Here is a 24,219-nt window from a genome sequence, read left to right on the forward strand (position 1 = left end):
GGAGCCCCCAGAGGGGGTGCAACCAGCAAAAGGGGTGCCGCCCACAGCTCTGGAACTCCTCCCAAGGCTGGACCCTGGGGGCCTGCTGAAAGCAGTGTTAGCCAAGGGAGAGACTGAGTCACGGACTAGCTTTCATTGGTCATTCATATTACCAGGGGGAGAAGGTGGGACCTGGCATTCTTTTTCCCACCCACACCTGCCCTGTGAAGAGTGCTTAGCCGATCCATTCCCAATAGCACCAAGAGAGTTGGGGCAGAGGCCGTTTAAAGGGCCTGAGGCAGCACTGAGTTCAGCCCCGTGTCCAGTAGTCTGGGCCCCATGCTGCGGGGGCAAGGGTGTCAGTAATAGTGCATTCTGCCTAGCGTGGCTGTGGCTCCCGGCCCCAGCGTGCCGCTGCCCAGCAGGTCCGGCTGCCCCGTACGCCAGATCTCCCGCAGGATCCGCTCACGCTCCTCCAGCCGCTGTGCCCGCTCCAGCTCCTCTGCTGAGGTGAAGACATTGACGCTAAGGGGCCCGTCGGGCTCTGTGGACAGCTCCTGGCCCGGCAGCGTGTCATCGGGACCCAGCCTCGTCATTGTGTCCTCATCCTCATCGTCGTCCTCATCATCTTCCGGCTCTAGGGTGCTGCCTCGAGGATCCCGGCGCGGAGCAGGGACCCGGGGCCTCGAGCGAGGCGCGCAGGAGATGCTGATGACCAGCAGGCATAGGGTCAGCAGCAGACCGAAGCAGACACCCAGCACGAAGTAGAGGCCAAAGCTCTCCGGGTTAGCTAGGGAGAGCAGGGGGCGGAGGTCACAGAGGGGGGCCTGACATGCTGGAGTGATCCCATCTGGGAGAGATCCAGGGTGTAGGCTTGGGGCAAGGAACGGAAGGGCACCGGGGGTCAGGCAGAGAGGACAGAGCGAGCAGCTGGGAGTGGAGGGCTGCCGGGGTTATGATGGATGGACACCGTTTCCCCCAGGCCTGCCCTCACCTCGGATGTGCGCAAAGGCCGCCAAGCTGTTGCTGAGTAGCTCCATGTCCCTCCTCGGGGCATCCATGCTGCTGGGAGGGGGCCGCTCGCTGTCAGCCTGCGAGGTCACCTACGTGAGGTCCTCCACCCTGGGGGAGAGGGATGCCCCTCGCTCGGTCGCAGATCCAGACTGACTCCTAGTCCTTGCTGCCCCGAAGACGCCCCTCCATCCCCGGCCGCACACGCTCCGCCCCCTCGTGGGGTCCCCAGGCGAGGCCCAGCGCACGGAAGGGCGAGGCGGTGCCTCGGGCTCCCCAAGCCGCCTCCCTCCTGCACCTCTCGGCCCGCGGGGCCTCGAGCCGCCTCGCTCACCCGTCAGCGTCCCGCAGCCGGGCCCCCGCAGTGGCGTCTCCCCGGTGGCCTCATACACCCAGGGCGGGCCGCCCCGTCCGCCCGAGTCGGCTCGCTCGGCGGTGCGACCGGACACAAGGATGGGCCAGCCGGCGGAAAGTTTCCTCCGAGGAAAGAGGAGGGACGGGGCGGGGCGCGGCGGAGAGGCGGGAGGAAGAGCGCCCGGAGGAAGGGGAGAGGGGGCGGCCCCTGCTCCCCTACAGGAAGCCGCTGGGGAGGCCGCTCACAGGGGCCGCCCCCAGCCAGCATTGACAACATCAGTTACAGAACATCCCGAAGGCTTGGCGTTCCCTTACCCTCCCGTCCCCCCTCCCCCGTTAGACGTTCCTTCGTTTAAGCCTACGAACCATAGAATGTGGCCATCATTAAACCTTCAGTTTGCAAATGGAGTAAACCGAGTCCGAAGAGCTGGAAGGCCTTTGCTACACGGCAGGACTTGAACTCACAACTCTGGCCCAAGCGCGCAGGCTCCAAACTACACTCTGCCTGGCTCCTCCTGTGTTGGGGGCGGGTCTAAATCGGCTCATCCCTCCTGCCCTTCCTTGACTCAGTGGAGTCAGCCAGCACCCACGGGTCCTTATTGGTCGTCCTTGGAGAGACGATCTCCCCGCCCCTCCTCCCAGTACCCTGCCTGAGTGTGTCCAGCTGCCTTGGTCACCCGAGGTTAATGATTGTTGGACTCGGCGGGGAGCCAGGTCCCGGCAGACTGCAGACCCCAGCGGGGGTTAGGGGGGAAGCTTTGCCTCTGCAAGCGCAGGAAACGTCCTGGCTGCTTTGCCCCCTGGACCCGCCCAGACTCACACGTGTGCGTCCACCTGGGCTCAGGGCTCGTGTGCTGGGGGACCTGCAGCTGGGCTCTTCTCGCTGCCTAGTTTCCTGGCCGCCCCTCCTTCTCCTCCCTATGCCGGAGCTGGGCTGAGGGGGAGGCCTTCTTGGCGGGAATCTTGGGAAGGAGGAGGGACAAGAATGGCGAGAGGAAATTGCAGGCATAGTTGTAGGTGCTGCCTGAGGCCTGAGGGCCATTAACCCCCTCCCTGACCAGACTGCAGACTCCGACTCCCCCAAACCAGCCTGGGTTCAAGTAGGGGCTAAGAAGAGATGGAGAAAGGACCGGGCCGGCTCCAACCTGGGTGCATTTGTGACTGTTTAGTCTGCTGTGTGAGCATGTGGGCGCCTCTTGGCCCGTGTGTATTTAGCTATCCGCGTACAATGCAGCTTCAGCACTTTAGTGTGAGGTGAGTACGGGCCCCCAGGCAATAGATGCCTGGCCCCTCCAAAAAAATGGAGATTCAGAGTAAAGAGTTTGAAGCCCACAGGAGTCAAGGCACCTTCAGGGGTGGTGGAATCCATTCATGTGACAAGGAACACCTTGGGCAGCTCTCACGGGGACACCCCAGGTAAGAGCTGAGTCCTGAGGAGAGGGAACCCATGCCAAGATCTGGAGGAGAGTGCCTGGGTAGGAACAAGGGCTAAGAGCAGGAGTGGAGTTCCTGGCTTGCAGAGACAGAACTATCAATGGTGCAAGGGCAGACGGGAGAGTGCTTGGGAAACCGAGACTGTATTCCCAAGTACTTGCTTGGATTTAATTGTAAGTGAATGAATAGACCCCTAGGGTCTTAAGTAAGAGTGTGTCCTTAACACACTGGAAAGATTCCTCAAGTGGCTCAAGATAGACTTGGCCACAGCAGGGCTAGACTGGAAGCAGAGAGAGCAGGGAGCAGACAGGCAGATACTCAGGGAAGTAGGCGTCCAGGCTTCAGGAGGATGAGGAAGGAGGGTGGTGTCCTCAAGGGAGTTCCTGTGTGGAGGTGTATTTGTTTGGTTGGTTTGGTTTTTTGAGGCAGGGTTTCTCTGTGTAGCCCTGGCTGTCCTGGACTCACTTTGTAGACCAGGCTGGCCTCGAACTCACAGAGAGCCGCCTGCCTCTGCCTCCCCGAGTGCTGGGATTACATGGCATGGAGGTGTTTTTTACTTGATCTTGGGCTTGTGCAACCGAGGAAAGTCTTGGGGGAAGCATGTCCTCCCCCTGCACCTTGTGGGATAGGGGTGTGGTTGGGGGACCTCAGACACGTCGGGTTCAGGTTCATGATATCCACTAGACACCTGGGTATGGGTGCAGGTGGAGCCCCAGCCCGCCATTTCCAGCCAGGAAAGACGAGTTTAGTATCCTAGGAAAAGTTTGTCACCCAGTTCGAGAGAAGGGAGTCTGTCTAAAGTCTGAGCCCTGAACACTGACATTGAGGGGGTCTCCTGGGAGACGACTCCTCACCAGCAGACCAGCAGAGTGGAAGGAAAACCAGCAGGAGCAAGGATTATAACCCTTTGGGTTATAATCGGGCTAAGGGGTAGAGAGAGGACCATCAGTACCCAGGCTGGGGCAGCATTGCAATACTGACAGCAATACCTCTATGACATGGGCTCATGCCTGCTTCTCCAAGGCGTGTGTGTGACTGGCTAGTTGGACACACAGAATAAGTAACTAGTGCTGGAACGTGTTAGCAGACGTGGCCTGCCAGTGACGTAACTATCGGTGTGTGCTGCAGCTTAGCTTGTATGCATTGAGGAGACTGTACCTTGCCTTGTGTGGCACAAAGCTGTTCTCCGTGGCGGTGTGTGTGTGTGTGTGTGTGTGTGTAAATATGGCGTGACCAATCCCCCATCTCATGAGCAGAGGGGAGGGCAGAGATGGGCCAGCAGAGGACAAAGGGAGTGTTGAAATGGTCGTTGGATCCTGCAGAGGTGTGCATGCTACTGGCTTTCTGCAGCTTGCCACTTGTTGGTTATTCATGAGAAGTGACACTGTGGCCCCGATGACCCAGAGATGTTAAAAGTTCTGGAGAAGGTACCCAAAGCCTTTGGCTGGGATGGCTGTCCACAGTGGCCACCTGCCCTGTCTCTGCCGGCCACAGTTCTGTCCAGCACTTGTTTCTCACCTGTGGCTGTAACTGTCAGTTCTAGCTTGCTTCCTGCACATCCACCTGCAGACCTCAGCTGGTTTGACCAGGCTTCTTCTGCTCACCTGGCCACTTGTCCTCTGGCTGGCCCATCTCTGTTTCCTCTCCATCCCCCCCATCCCCCCATCTGCTTGGAAGGCCCGAAGAGGAAACCGGAAAGGCAGGTCTTGGCAGGTCAGATCCAGACTGGAAGAGGCCTCGGGGCCCTGGTTCAGCCAGCAGGGAGTCTGTCCTTGCTTGCTTCAGCCACACTCAGGCTTCCCACTACAAGAGCAGGGTCTTAGATAGTTGGGAAAAGGGGGCTCACTCAGGGTCCCCTGCAGCTTGTCAACTCTCTTGTGTCCCCATGCCCCCAGCACTAGTCCACTGGCCAGGAAAGTTGGCTCAAGGAAGGGTGATAGTAATAGACATGAAACAGCCTCTGTTCCTGGCAGTTTCTAATGTGGCTCCCATTTGACAGGGGAGGAAGGCGAGGCTTAAAGTATGCTGCTTGTAAGGTCTCATAGGGACGAGTAAAATGGGGCTCAGATTTAAACTTGTGTAAAGACAGTCCGGCAGAGGAGCTTCTCATGGCAAGACACTTTCTGGGTGCGTCCTCCTGCGCTGCCCACACGCTCTGGAAATGAAACTCGGCTCGTGTGCCGACTTCCACATCTACCTAAAATGTGTCATTTTGTCCTGTGATATAAAGACGGGATGTGTTTCTGCAGTGGTGACAGGAAGGCTAGGACGGTGACAGTCATGTGTGTGACCGATGCTGGAACATCACCACGAGGGTCATGTGTGTTCTGAACAACATAAAGTACAAATTACCTCCACTTTACATAGCAGTTAACAGTCCCAGAATCTAGCTGGGATGGTGGCCCACAATCCCAGCGCTCGGGAGGCAGGGAAAGGCAGAGCTCTGTGAGTTTGAAGCCAGCCTGGTCTACAACATGAGTTCTAGGATAGCCAGGACTGTTATACAAAGAAAAGGCCTGTTTTTATTTTATTTTCTTTCTTTCAGTTTTTTACTTTTAATTTTTTTCTTTCCTTTTTTTTTTTTTTTTTTCAAGGCAGGGTTTTTTGGTATATCCTTGGGTGTCCTGGACTCACTTTGTAGACCAGGCTGGCCTCAAATTCAAAGATATCCACCTGTCTCTGTCTCCTGTGCTGGGATTAAAGGTGTGTTGCCACCACGCTTGGCTAAACTTTTTTTTTTCTTTTAAAGTTTAGTTGAAAAAGCTAGTTTCAACAAACATTCTCAGATAATTTGCCATACATCATGTATACCCAAAGTGCCTTAGTTGATGTGTGAAATGGAGTTAGATTCTGGGCTCTGAGAAGATCCTTTCTCATTATGTCGCACCTAATGTAGAATCTGCCTGTTTATGGGTTGCCTGGGGCCTCTAGCTCCTACTCTGATGGCAACCCTGTAGCGGAAGGAAGTCTGGGCTTCTTTAAAAACTCGGTTATGTTATGCAAATGTGGTTTTGTTTTAACCCCAAGTCTGGGATATGAAGTTTGTTCACAGTTGATAATTGCCTCATGGGGGGTGTGGTCTTTGCCAGGTGGTAACAGCCTCATGCAGGCTCAGAGAGGCCTGTGATCTTTGCCAGCTGGAGGTAGTGGAAAGCTGAGGCCTCTGGAAGAGTATAAATTCGAGAGCCCAGCTCGAGTTTTTCGAGGAGACAGGTGGAGAGACGGGCGAAGGAGAAAAGTTGCTTGTTGGTTCTGCTGCCGCCGCCGCAGCCTTTTGCTGTTTGCGGGTGCCAGACTGCAATCCTGACAACCAAGATTGGCATTGCCCCCGAAGAACTGGACGACCCTAACCAGCCGGAACTGAGTATAAGGAGGTCTGCGTTCCCTCACCCTTCTAACCTCCTCTCTCGTACCTAGGGTTGGGGGAAGGGGTTGGAAGGGAGGTAGATGCATGAGGAACCCCAAATAAAGTAGAGTTTAAAAAACAGCGCCCACACAACCCCCAACTGGGATCACCATCACCTCCCACTACCACAGTGGACACAACAGCAAAAAGGATCCTACCGCCGTTTCCGGGTCTTGACCTCTGAGTAGGAGAGAGAAGATCCCTAAACGTGGGTGGCTGGGGAGCAGGGAGCCAGGTAGAGTGAAGGCTTTGAGGAGGGGGCAGTCTGAGGAGTCTTCACTGTCATGGATGGGGTCGCTGAGGGAAGGACATAGCAGTGTCAAGGCGGGGGTGGGGGTGGAAATGGTGGCCTGCTGAGGACTGGGAGGCTGCAGTGCCGCGGAGGGGGTGAGGGTAAGGGAGAATTTAGGCCTCAAATTCAAGTATGGGACCGAAGCCATCCAGGGTTGGGAGCAGGAAGGGGGTGCACCCTTGAGTTGGATTTTTTCAGCGCTGGGGATTGAACCCGGAGCCTCTAATGTCAGACAAGCATCCTACAACTGAGTATAGCTGCGGCCCACGGTCCACCCTTTTATTCAAAGTCCGTTTCACTAGGTTGCTCAGGCTCAGCCTTAAATTTGAGATCCCCTGGCCTCAGCGTCCTAGACAGCCAGGACTGTAAAACTATTCCCCTGGGACTGCTGTTTCTATTTAAATTTATTCATTGGTGTGTGCGCATGCACACATGCCAGGGTGCCTGTGTGTGGCAGTCACAGGACAATTTGTGGGAGTTAATTCTTTACCTGGAGCCATCTCACTGGGCTCACTTGTTTTTTGTTTTTTGGTTTTTTGTTTTTTGTTTTTGTGACAGGGTTTCTCTGTGTAGCCTTGACTGTCCTGGACTCACTTTGTAGACCAGGCTGGCCTCAAACTCACAGAGATCCACCTGCCTCTGCCTCCCAAGCACTGGGATTAAAGAGTGTGCACCACCTGGCTGCTGCTGCTGCTTTTCTTCTTTTCCTTCTTTTCTTTTTAGTCAGTGTCTCACTATGTAGCCCCGACTGGTAAAGAGTTTGTTATGTAGGGCTGGAGAGCTAGCTCAGCTTCTCTTCCAGAGGACACACAGGTTCAATTCCCAGCACCCATAAGACAGCATGCAACTCCACTTCTAGGGGATCCAACACCCTTACACAGACACATGTGCAGGCAAAACACCAATGCACACAAAAAGAGTTTAAAAAGTTTGTTCTGTAGATGACACTAGCCTTGAACTTGTGGCAGTCTTCCTCCATCACACACCCAAGCTCTGAGAATGCAGGTGTGTATCACTTACTGGTTAGTTTTCTGTTGATTTCACACAAGCTTGTCATCTGAGAAGAGAGAAACCTCAACTTGGGGAAAAAAAAAATCCCCGAATCAGCTTGGCCTGTAGGCAAGCCTGTGCGGCATTTTCTTAACTGAAGATTTATGTGGAGGGGCCCAACCCTCTGTGGGCGGTGCCATGTCTGAGCTGGTGGTCCTGCGTGCTCTAAGAAAGCCATCTGAGGGCCCCAGGGGAAGAAGGCCAGTGAGCGGCATTCCTCCAAAGCCTTGGCTTCAGTTTCTGCCTCCAGGTTTCTAACCTGAGTTTCCTTCATGAGCAGAATGTGTACGCCAAATAAACCCCCTTTCCTCCCGAAGTTGCTTTTGATTATGGTCTTTAGCACAGCAATAGAAAGCTATGTAGGACAGAAATTGGTGCCAGGATTGCGGGACATTGCTGTGACACACCTGCCCATGCTGTAAAGGGATGATTGTGGGGGACTTTCGACTGAAAAAGCTGTTGAGTGTTCAGGGCTTGATGTGCTTTTTTGGGAGCTTGGAAGATAAGCTTAAGAATGGTACAGATGATGCAGGCCTGGTTTGTGATGTTTCAGAAGGACGTTTGAGAGCTCTTGGTTCATGAACAGCCCCAAGTTTCTGGTCAAGTTTCTGTGGTTTCTGGTCAGCTGGATCCAAAGAGTCAGCCATGATTGTTTTTTGTTTTTTTGTTTTTTTTTTTTTAATCTATTGGTGGCTGCTGGGAATTGAAATCAGGACCTTTGGAAGAGCAACCAGTGCTCTTAACCTCTGAGCCATCTCTCCGGCCCGAGCTGGCCATGATTAACAAGAGACCTCTGAAATGAAGGCTTTGTTTTACTGACACAGTTGATGCTGGTCAGTCAGACCTGAGAAAAACACTGTGATTAAGAAGAAACCAGCATCACTGCAGTAGATTCTTCTGGGAAGGTGTCCGTAGGGTCAGCACATCTGAGCTGTGGTCCAGAGGAGCCCACGGCTGTGGTTCACACTGGCAGCTGAACTTGGCAATGTGGAAGAGTCTAGCTGATGGTAGTGGTGTTGAAGACATGAAGAGATCTCAGAGAGTAGAGTCTTAGCCTGGGGAGGCCAGGACAGGCTCTTGGGGAACCTTTGGCCTCAGTTACAGTGAAACACCCAGGACTGGAGGGGGCTTGGAGAGAGGCGGGGGGGGCTTGGCACCATGTGACAGAATCAGAACCTCTGAATAGAATCCAGGAGATAGTGAAGGTGCAGCCTAGCCTAAAGAGACCCCAGCATATTGGAGATGGCAGGATCATGGGATCTCAGATGGTAATCACTGAACTTTTCATTTATTTATTTTTATTGTGACTGTGTCCTAGTTCTTTTTTGTTGGAGTAATAAGTATTAATTTTTCATTTTATAGGAGTCCACAGTTCAGAGACTTAGGACTTTTAAAAAAGAAACGTTGGCCAGGTGGTGGTGGCGTACTCCTTTAATTCCAGCAATTGGGAGGCAGAGGCAGGCAGATCTCTAGGTTTGAGGCCAGCCTGGTCTACAGATTGAGTTCTGGGACAGCCAGGGCTACAGAAACAAGGGTCTCAGAAAGAAAAAAAGAAGAAAAAGGAAATGGAAATGTACAGTTGGGCTAGTCATGGTGGCTCATACCTTTAGTCTCAGCACTCAGGAGGCAGAAACAGGTCCAGGTTGGTCTCTGAGTTCCAGGCCAGCTGGGGCTACACAGTGAGACCCTGACTCAACATCCCCCCCCAAACAAAACAAAACCACAAATCAGTCAACCATAGCTGTACACACCTTTAATCCCTGCCCTTTAGAGGCAGAGGCAGGCAGACCTCTATAGGTTCAAGCCCAGCCTAATTACATAGTGAGTTTCAGGAGGGCAGGGCTACATAGAGAGACCCTGTTTTGAAATAATAAAACAAAAAAATAAAACTCAACCAAAAAACCCAACAAGAAAATCAAGTTTAGACTATGTTTTACATTATGATATTAAGCTCAGCTTGAGTCTTGGAGATAGAGAAAGGTTATGGTTTGTAATGTAGTTGTGTGTCAAGCTGACAAGGGGTCATTTGCGTTGGTTAGCGTTTTGTTGACTTGACAAACGTTGGAGTCCCTTGAGAAGTAGGAGCCTCAACTGGGAAAATGCCTCCATCAGACTGGCCTGTAGGCAAGCTAGTAGGATGTTTTCTTGATTGATGTGCATGGTCCTAACCCACTGTGGGCGGGACCATTCCCTAGGCCAATAACCCTGGGGTGTATAAGCAAGCAATCTGAGCAAGCCAGGAAGCAGCATTCCGCTTCTGCCTCCCGGTTCCTGCCTTGACTTCCGTTGACAATGAGCTACAACTGTAAAGTGACATAAAGCCTTTTCTCCCCAAGTTGCTTTTGATCATGCTCTTTATTTTATTTTTTTTTTAATTTATTTTTATTTTATGTACATTGGTGTTTTGACTTCGTGCGTGTCTACGTGAGAGTGTCAGATCCCCTGGAACAGGAGTTACAGACAGTTGTAAGCTGCCATGTGGGTGCTGGGAATTGAACCCAGGTCCTCTGGAGGAGCAGCCAATGCTCCTAACCGCTGAGCCATCTCTCCAGCCCCCGTTCATGCTCTTAGTGACTAAAACCTAACTAACACAATCACTATGGCAGCCCTATACCTGAGGCTTGTTATTTATGTGTGTTTTGCCTTCATGTGTGTCTGTACACTGTATACCTGCCTGGTGTCTGAAGAATTCAGAAAGGGGTAAGGGGGAAAGGGTTGTCTGATCCCTCTGGAACTGGAGTTTAGACAACTTTAAGCTACCATGTAGGTAGCTCAGATTCAAACTTGGGTCCTCTGCGAGAACAGGTGTTCTTAACCATTGAGCCATCTTTCCAGCCCTGTTTTCTGAAAAACAAAATTTTGTATACATATCTGTTTGCTATGTGTGTGCAGTGTTTGCAAAGGCTAGAAGGTATTGCATCCCCTGGAGCTGGAGTAGCAGGCAGCCAGGAGCCACCTGATGTGGATGCTGGGAACCAAACTCGGGTTCTCTGGAAGAACATTAAGTTCTTAACTGCTGTGCCATCCATCTCTCTGGTCCCTTCTCTATTTGTTTATTGAGACAAGGTTTCTCTGTGTAACAGCCCTGGCTCCTGGCTGTCTTGGAACTCAGAGGTCCGCCTGCCTCTGCCTCCCTGGTGTATATCGCCACTGCCTGGCCCTTCCCTGACATATGTGTTTAATATAGTGTATTTTGATCAAAAGCAGGTAAAACTTTTGTCTTTGAGACAGTTTCATGGCCCTGGGGATGACCTTGAACTTCTGATCCTCTTGCCTCTCCACACTTCCCGTGCAGGCTCTACAGGCATGTCTCCAGGCACACAGTTCTGGGCTTCACACACGAGGAGGCAAGCTACAGCCCCTAGGCCTCACTAGGAAACCCTTACTGGTCTGAACTCACCACATAGACCAGGTTGGTCTCAAAATCGCCAAGCTTGGAGAGTTGAGATTACAGGCAGATGCCACCACCCCTGGTTACACCTAAGGTTTAGAAGGCCCCTTCCTGTCCCTGTGGCACCTGGGCTGTCAGGGGTAGAAGAAAGGAGGTTGGGGACAAAGGTGTGGCCACCCACAGTGGTGTTTGGAAAGTGGTCAGATTCAAGGCAGAGGTGGGGGGGGGTTGGGGTTACTGGGAGAAGTGAGAGAGACAGAGACATGTACCTCATCTAGCTCAGCTCCAGGGACAGACATGACTGGGCAGAAAGCTGGAATAAGGGGGCTGCAGAGATGGCTCAGAGGTTAAGAGCACTGACTGCTCTTCCAGAGGTTCTGAATTCAATTCCCAGCAACCACATGGTAGCTCACAACTATCTATAATGAGATCTGGTGCCCTCTTCTGACATACAGGCAGAATACTGTATGTGTAATAAAATAAGTCTTAAAAAAACAAAGCTGAGATCAGGTAGGTGATCTGGGCTCTTAGGTGGAGAAACTTCAGCTTGCTTATTATACAATTGAAAAATAAAATAAAACCTGATAATTAGTAAGGAATAAACAGCCCCAGGACAGTCAGCCAAGGGCTGGAGAGTCAGCTCAGTGTTTAAGAGCACTGGCTGCTTTTCCAGCGGACCAGGGCTCAATTCTGAGCATCCACATGGGGGCTCACACCTGTAACTCCTATCCCAGGGCTCCGATGTCCTCTGCTGGCCTTTGTAGGAACTAGGCACGCAAGTTGTACGGAAATGGGCATTAAAAAAAAAGAAAAATTTTAGTGTTTAAAGAAACAGGGCTGCTTTGTCTGTGAAAAGCAAAAACGGCAAACTAGGCAGTTCTGCGTACCAGTTGGGCACCAGACCAAGTCTGAGGGCTGAGGACACAGGGAGACCTGGACAGCCCCAGAGACATTTGTTACTGAAGGGAAGACCAGGGTCAGGGCAGCAGCTGGCGGTGGTGGTCTGAGAGCAAGGGCTACCTCATGGTAGTGTAACCAGGGCCACACAGTAGGGGGTTTTCACGTATGGTAGAATGTGTGTGCTGTGGGGAAGGGGCAAGGCAGAGCAGTCACAGGGATCGGGGCCCTATCTGAGAGGCTTCATTTGCTGGGATGTCTTTCCCTTCCTTACTCAGCTAGGGATGGCCTAGCCTACCTCTCCCTGTCTCTCGGCTTGGCTGGAAAGTACAATGTGCAGTCTAAACTTAGGCAACGGAAGGAAGGAGGAAGGAAGGCACCCTGGGCTTCCCAAGGAGGGGAAGGCAGTACAGGAAAAGGCCAGGCCTGACTAGCTCCTTACCCCAGCTCCCTGGAACAGGCATTTGGGTGCACGGCAGCCTCTGACACTGGATTTTATAGAGGGTGTGGATGGCTCTCCAGCTGTCGAGGCCCTGCCACTCTTCTGCCTAGAGTGGGCAGAAGCAGGGCCGAGCCAAGCCCGAAGCTCCCACCATACACTGGCAGGGGACAGGACATTCTGGGTCCCCTCCCACTATTGACAGCATGGCTTAACTGCTTGCTGGCCAAGGGTTGTGGTGACCAGAGGCACAGACCTTGCCTTGGGATGGCAGGGTAGAGTGAGAACAAGAACAGAGGCGCTGCTGCAGGCCATGGTGGCTCCAGATCAGGAAGTTTTATTGCTGACATGCAGGAAGAGTCCCCATGTAGTACAAAAATACGTCTTTATACAAACTTTTTTGTGACTTTTTCCTTTTTTTTTTTTTTTTTTTGTTTTGTTTTTGTTTTTTTCTTTACAATAGGACTTCTCAGTGTGTGACACCAGTGAGGGCAGGCCCAACCTCCTCTCATCTGCATTGCCAGACCCAGGGTTGACCTCGGAAGGAACCAGGCTGTCTGATGGGCTCTGCAGACCTGAAGGTATTGCTTTTAAAAGGAGGGCACGCGGAAGCAGGCCTGAGGGGCTAGGCAGGGGCTCTGCCCAGGAGGGCCCTAGCCAGGCCTCAGAGCCTCACTGGAGGGCAGTCATGGGCCAGGAGCCCAAGCTGACTGCATTTCTGCTCCCTTGGGAGACTTTTCATTATCAAATAAATATAGAAAAGAGCCCTCCCTCCCAGCACCATGCCCTGACTCTCAGTGGCCAGATGGCTGAACTAGAGGCAGAGCTGGGCACTAGGGGAGTAACTGCTGGGCTCAGGTGGGCTCCCACAGACCCATCAAAACAGAGGCACAGGCGCCCAGGGCTAGATAGGGGGCATGGAGAGGGAGGGACATGGGCGGCCCTGCTACTGCTGGCAAGAGGTGGCCCCATTTTTTCCAGATGGGGAAACTGAGGCACAAGGAGGTTTGGGAACTTGCCCAAGGTCACTCACAGTGAGTCAGCTTTTTAGGGGGGGAGGGGCAGCTCACACTCTAGGGAACATGGTCTCCCCATTGGAGAGCAAGAGGCAGGAAGGGTCTGGGGCTGCCAGAGGACGTGGCCCTCTCTGACAGTACACAGGGTATAGGCCTCTGGAGTTGGGTCTTTGCTTGGTACTGGGTGCGCCAAGTCCAGTGCAGGGAGGGGAATTCTGGAGAGAACAGCATTTCTGGCAAGACGGGCATCCACTTCAAAATTTTCGGCTCAAAAAGGGTAGCAGGGCTGTTCTCAAGCCAGGCAGGCAGGTCCCCCGTCCCTACAGATTTCCCTCCACGCCTTCCACCCCCAAGCAGACATCTGCCCAGGGTCTACTGGGAGAGATACCATGTCTGAGGCAGGGTGGGAGGCTCTCTAAGCACATCTGGCCTGTCCTCAGCGGGCCCAGAGCATTCTCCAAAGCTGGCCACAGGTCCCTTCACTCTATGTCCATGCTACCTGGGTACCACATGAAGGATGGAAGAGGCAGGGCTAATGCGAATGTGCAGCACCTCAGAGAAGCTACTGAGACAGACAAAGAGCCAAGTCTAGAGAGAGAGGGCCTGGCAGGTTGAGAGCAGAGAACTGGCAAGAGAGTTCCTAGGTGCCTGGGGCAAGAAGGGAACCTACACACAGATGTGAGCCCTGGTGTTCAGCCAGGCTGGGGGCAGAGAGTGGCCACGGGCTGAACCTAGAGATGAGAGAGAAGTTGGGTTCAGTAAAAAAATAAATATATTTGAATTGGGTGGAAAATGAGGTGAAAGTGTTCCAAAGCTTAGACTGAGGGCAAGCCCCGGGGGAAGGGGGCAGGGTAGGGAAGAGGACAGTGGGAAGGGTCACTTCCTGGGGGCCAGCAGTGAGCTGGTCAGCTTATATGGACTGTGGGGAGCACTGGCCTCTCCAAGCGGCAGCTGTTCTAGGGCCTGGGTGGCAAGTGTAGGCTCCCCTCTTTCCTCCCGGCACTCAGTCCAGAGACAGAGTTAAAGAGACAGAGGTAGATTAAAATGTCATGATTAAAAGCAGATTAGGTATCTAGAATTTTCAGATTAAAAAAAAAAAAAAAAACAAATGAAAAAAACAATCAAGCAATCATCCCAAAAGGTAGCTTTGTGGTACCTCTGTTGACCCTGGCTGTGACCTGGGCTGTCCCTATCCCTGCCCTGTCCTATTGCAGCGTAGGAGAGTCAGTTCAGCACTGCTGGGCCCCAGCCCAGGGCCAATGGCTGGGCCTCAGGTGGGCTGAGGAGAGGTGTGCTGGGGCCAGTGCCCTAGCTGAGGGCACTATTTCCGCAGGTAACGCTGTGCCAGAATGGCTGTGTCCAAGGAGGTCATGGGCTGTGCGTCGTGGCCAAGCCGTCGCACTGGTGGCATACTGCCGAACTGCCGCTTGGGCACCCAGGTCCGGGCCTCGTGGATGGAGCTCTTCTCCTCAGCAAGCAGCAGTTGCTGTCGCATGTAGTTCTCAAACTCGTACTGGGAGCATTCCTCTGTTACCTTTGCCTGTGAGGCCAAGAGACCAAGGTGAAGACAACATAGGGAGCCAGGGCTGGGCAGGGCGGCTGCCAGGGTCGTGCTTCCCAGGTATCACGATTCACGCCCCGTATTTCTAGAGGCTGAGCATGGGGCCAAATGACTCCCACTTTGCTGGCTGACATGAGTGGCCACAGGAGGCTCTCGCTGCGCATAGCTCTGTTCTCTGACCTGGCGATCTCTGCCTTCCAGGATGCATTAGCATCCTTACCATGGTGTGTGGGGGAGGGTGTCCTCAAAAAGGGTCTCTGGAACTCAGAGAGGCTGACATGTGTAAGTTAGGAGCAAAGCCCCTCTCCAACCCACGGCCTCAAGCGAGCGCCTTCCAGGGCAGGCAAGCACTGCAAGACTGCAGTGGCGGGTCCTGGCTAGCAGAAGGCAGGGTTTTAGAACAAAGCACAGTGCCCCTGCTGTCAAGCTGTGTGACCATGGACACACCGGTTTACTTCTCTGATCCTCAGATAGAGAGAGGCCCCAAAGGCCTCAGGGTGGACCGAATGGGAGCTGGCCAGGGCTTCCAGGCCTGGCTGCTCCTGTCCTACCTGCCCACTGCTTGCTCCAGAGCTCCCAGGAAGGTCGCCCCAACAGCTCGGGTCCAGCTTCCCTCTGGGGGTGCCCTAAGATCTCCCACAGCTGTTGCCTAGCACTCATGACTCTGTCCCCACCCCTAGGCCCAGCACTTTCTCCAGTGCAGGGAACAGGGAGAAGAGGCATAAATGAATCATCTAAAAAATGAAAAGCAGGAAGGGTGAGAGGGAGCCCAGTGAGTCAGAGAGGGAGAGAAATGTGACCTGGGCAGGAAGAGGAAGCCCCAGAGGCTCAGATGGCTGCCTGGCACTGGGGCCTCCCAGGAACTGACCCCATCTCGGCTCTCTTCTCAGGCTGGGGACCTCAAGGTGGACAGGACCACACAGGACAGGCTAGTGGTACCTTTCCTTTACAAGGGCTGAGGAAGGTAGCCCAGAAAGCCCTCCCCTCCCCCCGCCTCTGCTCACACTCACCTCCTGGGAGCTGTCAGAGTTGCTCATTTGGTCATCGATGTCAGGAACCACTTGCAAAGGCCCACTCAGAGAGGACAAGGACTGCCTGCAGGGAAGGTGGCCACGTCAGGTTAGACAGGGCCGCCTGCTCTTGACTTGCCTCCAGTCAGTCCAGCTCAGACAACCCAGCCAGTACCTGCCTAACATGGCTGATCATTCTGGGCCTCTAATCTTTTTGTCCAATAGAGAGGGGACTTCTGCAAGGCCTGAGGTAAGAATTCAGCAAGGCAACGCCCACCTCACAGCTGGCATGTCTGGCAAGCAAGAGATGCTCACTCTGTACCCTGCCTACACCTTCTCAGCTCTGCCTTTAGGATAGTCTGAAGCTGATGGCACAGCAGAGCAATGGCTGCTCTCCTGGGCAGGGCAGTGAAACAGCTGTACTCCCAGCCTTGAACGGGCCCACTTACCAAGACGCAATGATGGCACTGAGGGCCTCTAGGACATCAGCAGCAGCCAGGCGTTGCTGGGGGTCAAGGACTAGTAGTTTCCGGATAAGACACACTGTGTTCTCAGAGACCCTACCATCCCTAGACAGGGAGGAAGAGAAAGAAGCCTCAGTGGGGCGATGAGGGGTATGGTAAGGGGACTTTGACTCAAGACCCCAAGCCGCCAGTGGTGTTGCTGGCTCTCACTGAAATCCCAGAGCCAGTAGATCCCATCCCTTCCCTATCTCTCCCAGGAGGCAAGACTCACTCGGGGATAGTGTACTCGGCAGCCTTGATCTTGCGAAAGAGCTCCTGTGGGATGCTGTCGTAGAAGGGGAACTGGCCATAGAGCATGGTGAAGAGCACTACACCCAAGGCCCACATGTCGCTGGGCTTGCCCCGGTATGGCCGGCCTGGGGACAAAGAAGATGCACACTCAGTGGGAAGGATGTACTCAGGGTCTACTCCCAATCCCTTTGCTTCTGGTCGTCTTATTCACAGGGCAAATCACCTGCTGATACCTGGCTGTGTGCTGCCCACCCACCGTGCCCTGCTTTGTGGGGCTCTGGATCATCTCCATCAGCCTAGGAGACTCTGGGAGCTACGCCTGAGCCTACAACTCCCACGCCCAGGAAAACAGCTCACAGAGCAGGTGGTCAGGGTGTCTGTAGACACAGCTGGCAGCCACCACTCACCCCCTCCATTCCCCTCATCTCGCCTGGTGTCTTCACAGCAGCTGTCACCATCTGCCAGTCCCCTCTTTTGTTGCTTTCCACCTCCCTACTAGGTGAGGTGTTCTCTGACACAGGTGCTCTCATCACTGCCTGGGCCTGGCTTGGGCTTGCACATTCACTTCATTAACCTCTCTACCAGCTTTCTTGTCAGCACTATGGTTTGAAAATGGTTTTTTTTTTTAAGATTTAATATGTATACAGTGTTCTGGTTGCATGCCAGAAGAGGGCACCAGATCTCATAGACCAGATCTCATATGGTTGTGAGTCACCATGTGGTTGCTGGGAATTGAGCTCGGGACCTTTGAAAGAGCAGTCAGTGCTCTTAACCTCTGAGCCATCTCTCTAGCCCTAGTGCTATGGTTTCCGTGTCCCCAGCACAGGGAGGGGGAAGGGGAAAGGAAACTGTAATGGGACAAATGGACATAAAAGCAAGGTGGGGTCGGAGGGAAAAAGAGACTAGGAAGAGGAAGGAGTGAGGAAGGCATACGGGAACAAAGTATACTGATGTGTAAAAACAAAATTGTCCCAGTGAAACCTGTTACTAATTTTTTGAAGGTGCCAAACAAAAAGGTCACCTTACCTTGGGGTTTTGTGAGATTGTCCTTAGGAGAGTAGTATGCCTTTATTTGGGGACAGGACTGTTGAGACAGGGTCTGCTACACGGCCCAGACTAGCCTAGAACCCAAGGTCCTCTGCCTCCTGCAGACGCTGGAAGTGTGGTGCCATGCTCAAACAGTTTAGGCTTCTAGTTTTTAACACTGCAGCTTTAAGCCACATGATGGGGAAGATCCCTCCCAACCCCCAGGGTTTCTCTGTGTAGCTCTGGCTGTCCTGGAACTCACTCTGTAGACCAGGCTGGCCTGGACTCAGAGATCCACCTGCCTCTACCTCCCGAGTGCTGGTATTAAAGGTGTGTGCTGCCACTGCCTAGCATTGGGGAAGATTTCTTACCTGTCCTTCATATGCCCTTTTGGAACTCCCATCCCTTTCCTACCTCTAACCTGATGTGACCAGTCTGTCGTCTTCCTCCACTAGACCAGAGATCTCCTTCAGGGTAGGTCAGGACCAGTTTGGGCTCAGGGAGCCCCAACACCTAGTCCAGGCCCTGCCTACAGGTCACCATCTGTTCAAGGAGTGTACTGCACACAACGTGGGGAGTGCACATACCACTGAGCACATCAGGACTGATGTAGGCAGGGCTCCCCCTCTGGTCCTTCAGCAGGTCCCCCTCGCTCACGAGGTGCTTCCCAAGGCAGAAGTTGGTGATAGTTATCCGATGGGTCCTATGAATGGGAGGCAGAGGGTGAACATGGAGGCAACAGAGCCACGCGTCCTGCTGGGTCAGGCCCCTGTTCCAAACACAGCCGCAACCTCCCCTGAACCTGCTGCTCAGAGCTTGAAACAATTCCCAAAGATTTTCACCAATATTCAAGTTGGGAGTAACCTGGAATTTGCATATGATTCCCTCATTACCACACTCAGGAAAGACCACCAGAGGTGAGTGACCTTAATACTCCCTCCCTCTGTGCTACGGCCAGTGGGCAGGTCCTGAGCCTCCTTGCCTCACCATCGCAGAGAAGGTAGCCCATGCATCCTTTGGGCAGGAAGCCCAGCACACCAGGCCTGGGCCTCATGTGGCCATTCTGGTTCCATGTGAAGTTTCCACACGCTCTGGTGCAGTGTGGAGGCTGATCCTATGCTGTACCCTCCAGCTGACAGCTGCGTATCTGTGTGCACATGTCACGGAGGCCAAATGTTCATATCTGGTTCTTTTTCTCTATATCAGTGTTTTTATTTTTTAATTGTGCATGGGTGGTTTGCCTGCATGTATGTCTGTGCACCACATACGTGCCTGGTGCCTGTGGAGGCCAGACGAGGGCACTGGATCGCCCTGGGACCAGCATTACAGATGGTGAGCCATCACTCAGCCCCCTTACGGTATTTTTTTTGAGATGGCATCTCTTACTGAACCCAGAGCTCTGCAACTTGGCAAGACGACCTGGCCAGCAAAGCCCAGGGATCCTCTCCTCTATGCCTTAGCAGGGATGGGACTGTAGGCTCAAGTCACCATTCTGGCTTTTTAGGCTAGGGACCTGAACTCAAACCCTCCACACTTGCCTGGCGAGCACTTAACCAAATGTACTGTCTCTCCTGTCCCCAGCTATCCTTTCTGGGAATGGGGGGCGGGGGAGGGGTGTCTCTCCATGGAGCCCTGGCATCTACCTAGGTGAATGTGTCATTCAGCTCTTCCCAGTTCCCACAGTCCTCAGAGCTAACAGAATGGGAATGGAGGGTGCCAGCAGTTAACTGGTTAAATTTCAACCACTCTTGTCTTCCTAGAACCCCACTATAGGCCAAAGGCACTCAGGGGATTCAGCACTGGAAGGGTAGGGAACTTTCCTCGTGTTTTCAGGATGACGTAACCCCCATGGGCAGGTGGAACCAGGAGAGGGCACGAGAGCCTTTGTTTAGGAGCAACTCCAACCTTGGTCTCCTTCCTGCTTCATGCGAGGGCACTCTGCTGCTGATGTAGGGTGGCAGGGTGGCACGAACCCAATAGGAGAGGGCCAGCAATGCAGATCTGGGTCTTCACTGCTCAAGGACTCCAAGAGAGAAGGTTCACCCCAGAGAGGGAAGAATTGTGAGCTGGTGATGCTGCCAAGTTGGGGTTCCCTTTGCTAACAGTTTCGAGCATGTAGCCTATAGAAGAGTTTTGGGGCCCTGCCGCAGGGCTTGTGAACACGGCATGTAGAACCCACACTGTCTGGTAAACGAGGCACTGCCTGGAAGAGTGGCAGGTCACTGTGGGCTGCAGCCACACCGCATCATGTACATAGGATTAGCGATGTCTGTTCCCAACAACCTTTGTGGCTGTCTCATTTCCTGTAGTGCCAGGGGTCACAGCCAGGGCTTGTGCGCACCAGGCAAGAGCTCTTTCACTGACTATACCCCAGCCCTATTCCTGTTCACTGCCACTGATAGCGTAGCTTCCTGACAGTCCTCATTTGGAGCTGCAGGTTCTCCTGGGAGGCAAGACTGACATCAGATAAAGAATGTGGCTCCACATAGTGGGCAAGAGTCACTTAGGAAGCTGGAGCAGCAGCGCAGGAAAGGCATAAGGAGGGGAGCTGAACTGGTACAGAGAAAATAAGGGCCATACAGGAAATACAGAGCTAGTTTTGAGGCCTATCCTTGGTAGCACTTCAGTCTCTGCCAGGACTCAGGTGGCATTTTATTCCAACAGCGGCCTATAAAGGAGGCTTTTTGTTATCATTTATTACAATTTATTCAATTTGTATCCCAGCTGTGGCCCCCTCCTTCCCTCTTCTCCCTCTATACCCCTCCCCTAGTCCACTGATAGGGGAGGTCCTTCTCCCTTTCTATTTGACCCTAGCCTATCAGGACTAGTTGCATTGCCTTCCTCTGTGGCCTGGCAAGGCTGCACCTCCAAGAGGGAGGTGATCAGAGAGCCTGTCTCTGAGTTCATGCTAGAGAAAGCCCTTGCTCCCCTTACTAGGGACCCCACTTGGATACTGAGACTATGGGCTACATCTGAATTGGGGTTTTAGATTCTATGCATTGTCCCTTGGTTGGGCTATCAGTCTCTGCAGGGTCCCCAGGGCTCAGTTTTTTTTGGCTCTGTTGGTCTCCTTTTGGAGCTCCTGTCCTCTCCAGGTCTTTCTATTTGAAGGCGGCTTTTCCAATGCCCTATTTCAGATGGTACAACTAAGGCCCAGAAGTAAAGGGACCTGCCCGAGGTCACATAGCTTTCGAGTTGGAAGGTAGGTCCAAGCCCAGGTCTAAGGCCCCAGAGACCCTGGGAAGTACCCAGCCCCCAAATAACTTGTTTCTGTTCCATCCAGGCTGACTCATCTCTTGTCTTGGTTTCAGACTGCCTTGGCCTAGAAAAAGACTCTTCTCTGAGAATCATCAAGCAGGTGGCTTTGGGCTTGGAACCGTTCTAGGAAACTCATGGTGTGGTCCTCGCACTACAGCTTTGGGGGAAGGGAGGGTTGCCCTCACCAAGAGGGGAGCACCAGTACGGAGGGATGTCCTGTGCTTAATGGCTAAGCGTGGCAGCTGGGTAACGGTGTGAGGTGCTCAGTGAGAGCCCATGAGCACCTCTTTCTAGAACAGTCTCCAGGGCAGGCGGAGGGAGGCTCAAGAGCAGTGTATGTGGCTGCAAGTGGATTTCCCCAGGAGCTGCATCCAAGAGGCTCTGAGAACCCTTCAGCAACTTCAGGGAACTCTGTTGGCAAAGGGCTTGGTGCAAACAAAAGCCAGTCTGTCCTCCACATTTCCCGTTGAAACGTGGGCTTCAGCTCTCACCCAGGACTCCCTACAGAAGCCTCCCTGGTGGCCTGCAGGCTAGAGCCTCAGACTGCAGACAGAGGGTCTCAGCAAGGGTCCTCTGCATGTCGAGATGCAAAGTGCCCCACCTCGGAGCCTCCTGTGCCACTGCTCTGGACATGAGGCTGTAAGGCTTTACCGGTCAGCACCGTGTGTCTGTGCTGGCCACTGCAACCACAAATGTATGTTGTGGCCTCTGAGGCTTAGAATGCTGGGAGGAGAGCTCAAAGCAGGGGCAGTGGGATAAAGACCCAGATTCCCAGGTCTCTGCATTTCCTTGCTATGTGAAGCTCTTGCTAAGCTCAAATGTCCCTTTCTGTCAGGAGAAATATGGCAGAGCCTGACCCTCAGGATCCAACTGGATCCTGAGTGGTTAAGAAGATGGTCCACAGTGGGCCCTGAGTTCCAGGCTTGCCAGAGGAAGCTGCCAATAGCCTCTCATCCTCTGCCAGCTGGCATGCCTGAGAGCCTAGGAAAGATATCGTCTCTGACATGGGTGATAACAGGCCCTGGAGCACATGCATTTGTGTTGCTCCAGGTCCCGCCAGCAGGACGTCCAACCTTCTGCTTGTGGAGGCTGCTCTGCCACAGAGGTACCTGGAGTCTCTCCCACAGGAAACACCATGGTCAGCCCAGAGACCTCCTAAAGCTTGGCAACACTGGCCTGCCTTGCCACCACCACCCACGTTGGCAGAGTGGCATTCAGCTCCCCAGGAGTCCCAGACCCCCCAGCTGGTCCTGACAGGAGGGCAAAGGCACTGAGGGGTGATGTGCGTCAGCAAGGGCTGCTTTGGGTGAGTCACGCTCCAGCTATGGCCCTGGGCTACCACAGTGTTCTGCTTTTCTAGGAATTGGTATGCAACTCGCCTACCCAAGAGGAAGGAGGAAGAAGGAACCCGCAGCCAGCCTCACATAACCCCAAGGAGGACTTCAGATTTCAGCCCGTGCTTTTCCCTGTTCCCTTGGGCTCTCGTCCCATTTGTCTGCATTCCACTGGGTAGCAAGGAGCCTGGCAGGATGGGTGGGAAAGGGCTGCATGCCAAGGATGAACTGGGAATATGAGGGGCTTTCCACGCTCTATCTCCCTGTACCCTTCCTGAGTGTCTGGGTACTTCACTGGATCCCGTCTGTCCTAAGTGCGGTGTAGTGCTCTGTAACCTGAAGGTCACTTGAGACCTGCTACAGCTAGGCTGAGAGCTCCAGAGGTACGCCTCCAGACTACGCAGAATCAGGGGCTGGAGAAGGCAGAGAAGGAAAACTACCATCGGAAAAAAGCCACGCAGACTAGTGTGGTTAGCAGGCAGGAGCCCCACTGTGTGTTTCCATGACAACCCCTGGGATGCTCATTTAGAGAGTCAGCAAGCCAACAAGCAGCTGTTATGAAAGGCTTGGGCTCTCTAGTCCAGCTGGTTGGGACTTGGGTTCTGCAATGTCCCACCAAGGGCCTAGAACAAACAGGACCCAAGCCTTCCTCTTTCTTACAGTTTATAAATAAATAAATATATATATTTAAGGCACGGTCTTTCTTGCTTATAAAGCTTAGGCTGACCTCAAACTTGTGATGCCCCTGCCTCTAGACCCTGAGTGCTAGGAACTAGGTGATAACTCATCCTTTATGACAATACGCTCTCCACAACTTATGGCCTAGGCACCAGCATCTGCCTTCCTCTTCTGCATCCCAGCCAGGCCTCATGTGAGGAGTAGGAGCTCCTGGCTCATTCTGTCACTCAACAGGAACCTCAGACCCTGTCAGAACTGACACTGGGGATGTACGTGGGAAGAGCCAACCCCCACCTAGCAATCTTACATCTATTTATACCTCAGGCTGCTCTTTGCAGGAAGGTGGAATCACTCCATTTCTACAGAGGAGAAACAAGCACAGAGTGCTGGTAACTGGACACATGAACGGATTCACTTAACAAGTAAATAAGAGGCACAGTCGGCAGGGCGGGCTCTGAGCCAGGCCCGACCCCCACATCCTGCCCTTCATCTTCCCTAACTCCCCACTTAGCCACATGGGGTCAAAGCAGCCCTGGAATTTCCTGTTTCCTTCCCTCCCCTCTGCAGACTGTGACATTAAGGATCTCATCGCTTCGTGTTCTCAGGCTGGCAAATCTCTGCCCATCCTTAACCAGCCAGCGTGCACTAGCTCCTCACACTGTCCTCGGTATGTGCGAGTTGTTTTCTGGCCAGCACCCACCATCAGACGGAAAGCTACATGGGGTCGGTGTTATACCACCGACAGAAGTTTGCTGTCCCAACCCCAGGGGAGCTGGCAGGGAGTGGGGCCTGCCTAGCCGCCTCTGTACCACACTACCCAATGGTCTATCAGACTGGAGCTTTGAAGCCAGTGGCCCTTGCCCTCCTGAGTGCCCACCTCCCTACAGCTTCTTTCCCATGACCACTGAGGCTTTAGCTACTATACAGGGACAGTGGGGTCCCTTCTGGGCTGACCATAGCTTGGAACAAATCACCATGCCCTTGTGCTGAGTCTAGGCTGCTGCTATTTCTGTCCTCTACCCAGAAGGGAGAGGGAGGGAGAGACCGGCAGGTGAGGCAGCGTTACCCAGTGCTGCCTTTCCAGGGCCGTGGTGGCCCACAGAGCAGCCCTTCCTCCTGGGGATCCCGAAACCTTGCTGAGTTACACCACTGCCCTGAGAAGGGGCCAGGGCCCAAGAGAGCAATTTGCTGCACCTCCCCAATCCAGACAACTCCGCCTGACACTGGCAGCGGTGTGTGTTTCTTCCTGCCTGTGACCTTGAACTCCCAGTTTCGGCGAGACGGTATTTCCAGCACTAGCATTCTGGGGCGCTGGGCTGCTGAGTCAG

The 24,219-nt window shown here is 53.5% G+C and overlaps 2 protein-coding genes and 1 long non-coding RNA gene across 6 annotated transcripts in view; 1 reads left to right on the forward strand and 2 right to left on the reverse strand.

Moving 5' to 3' along the window:
- Window positions 1-118: 118 nt before the first annotated feature.
- Eva1b (eva-1 homolog B) lies at window positions 119-1,861 on the reverse strand. 3 transcript variants are annotated; one of them, XM_021646614.2, is made up of 3 exons: window positions 1,711-1,861; window positions 974-1,101; window positions 119-769 (listed from the first exon to the last, which is right to left on the reverse strand). In XM_021646614.2, the coding sequence occupies exons 2-3, from the start codon at window positions 1,038-1,040 to the stop codon at window positions 339-341; spliced, it is 498 nt and encodes a 165-aa protein (XP_021502289.1). In that variant the 5' UTR covers window positions 1,041-1,101; window positions 1,711-1,861; the 3' UTR covers window positions 119-338. The 3 variants fall into 3 exon arrangements, with proteins under 3 accessions (XP_021502289.1, XP_060235542.1, XP_021502288.1); XM_060379559.1 differs by lacking the exon at window positions 1,711-1,861 and adding an exon at window positions 1,325-1,672 and having other exon boundaries at window positions 974-1,070; XM_021646613.2 differs by lacking the exon at window positions 1,711-1,861 and adding an exon at window positions 1,325-1,671.
- Window positions 1,862-2,364: 503 nt separating this feature from the next.
- On the forward strand, window positions 2,365-22,908 carry LOC132653001 (uncharacterized). The gene is made up of 3 exons (XR_009590602.1): window positions 2,365-2,598; window positions 12,717-14,830; window positions 16,809-22,908. It is a non-coding gene; the product is annotated as an uncharacterized LOC132653001 (long non-coding RNA).
- Window positions 12,568-24,219, reverse strand: part of Stk40 (serine/threonine kinase 40) — a 37,283-nt gene continuing 25,631 nt past the window's right edge. For both annotated transcript variants that reach the window (XM_021646578.2, XM_060379560.1), the window contains exons 7-11: window positions 18,209-18,324; window positions 16,576-16,720; window positions 16,290-16,409; window positions 15,841-15,925; window positions 12,568-14,809 (exon numbers count right to left, since the gene is read on the reverse strand). In XM_021646578.2, the coding sequence (XP_021502253.1) occupies window positions 14,591-14,809; window positions 15,841-15,925; window positions 16,290-16,409; window positions 16,576-16,720; window positions 18,209-18,324 (685 nt within the window). In that variant the 3' untranslated portion in view covers window positions 12,568-14,590. The remainder of the gene's footprint in view (window positions 14,810-15,840; window positions 15,926-16,289; window positions 16,410-16,575; window positions 16,721-18,208; window positions 18,325-24,219) is intronic.

This window comes from Meriones unguiculatus, chromosome 3 (genome assembly GCF_030254825.1).
Source record: "Meriones unguiculatus strain TT.TT164.6M chromosome 3, Bangor_MerUng_6.1, whole genome shotgun sequence".
Classification (NCBI taxonomy): Eukaryota; Metazoa; Chordata; class Mammalia; order Rodentia; family Muridae; genus Meriones; species Meriones unguiculatus.

Coding starts and splice junctions, on each gene's coding strand:
- Eva1b (XM_021646614.2), bottom strand. CDS start 1,040: ATGGATGCCCCGAGGAGGGACATGGAGCTACTCAGCAACAGCTTGGCG. Junction 770..973: donor GGCCTTTGCGCACATCCGAG/GTGAGGGCAGGC, acceptor TGCTCTCCCTAG/CTAACCCGGAGAGCTTTGGC.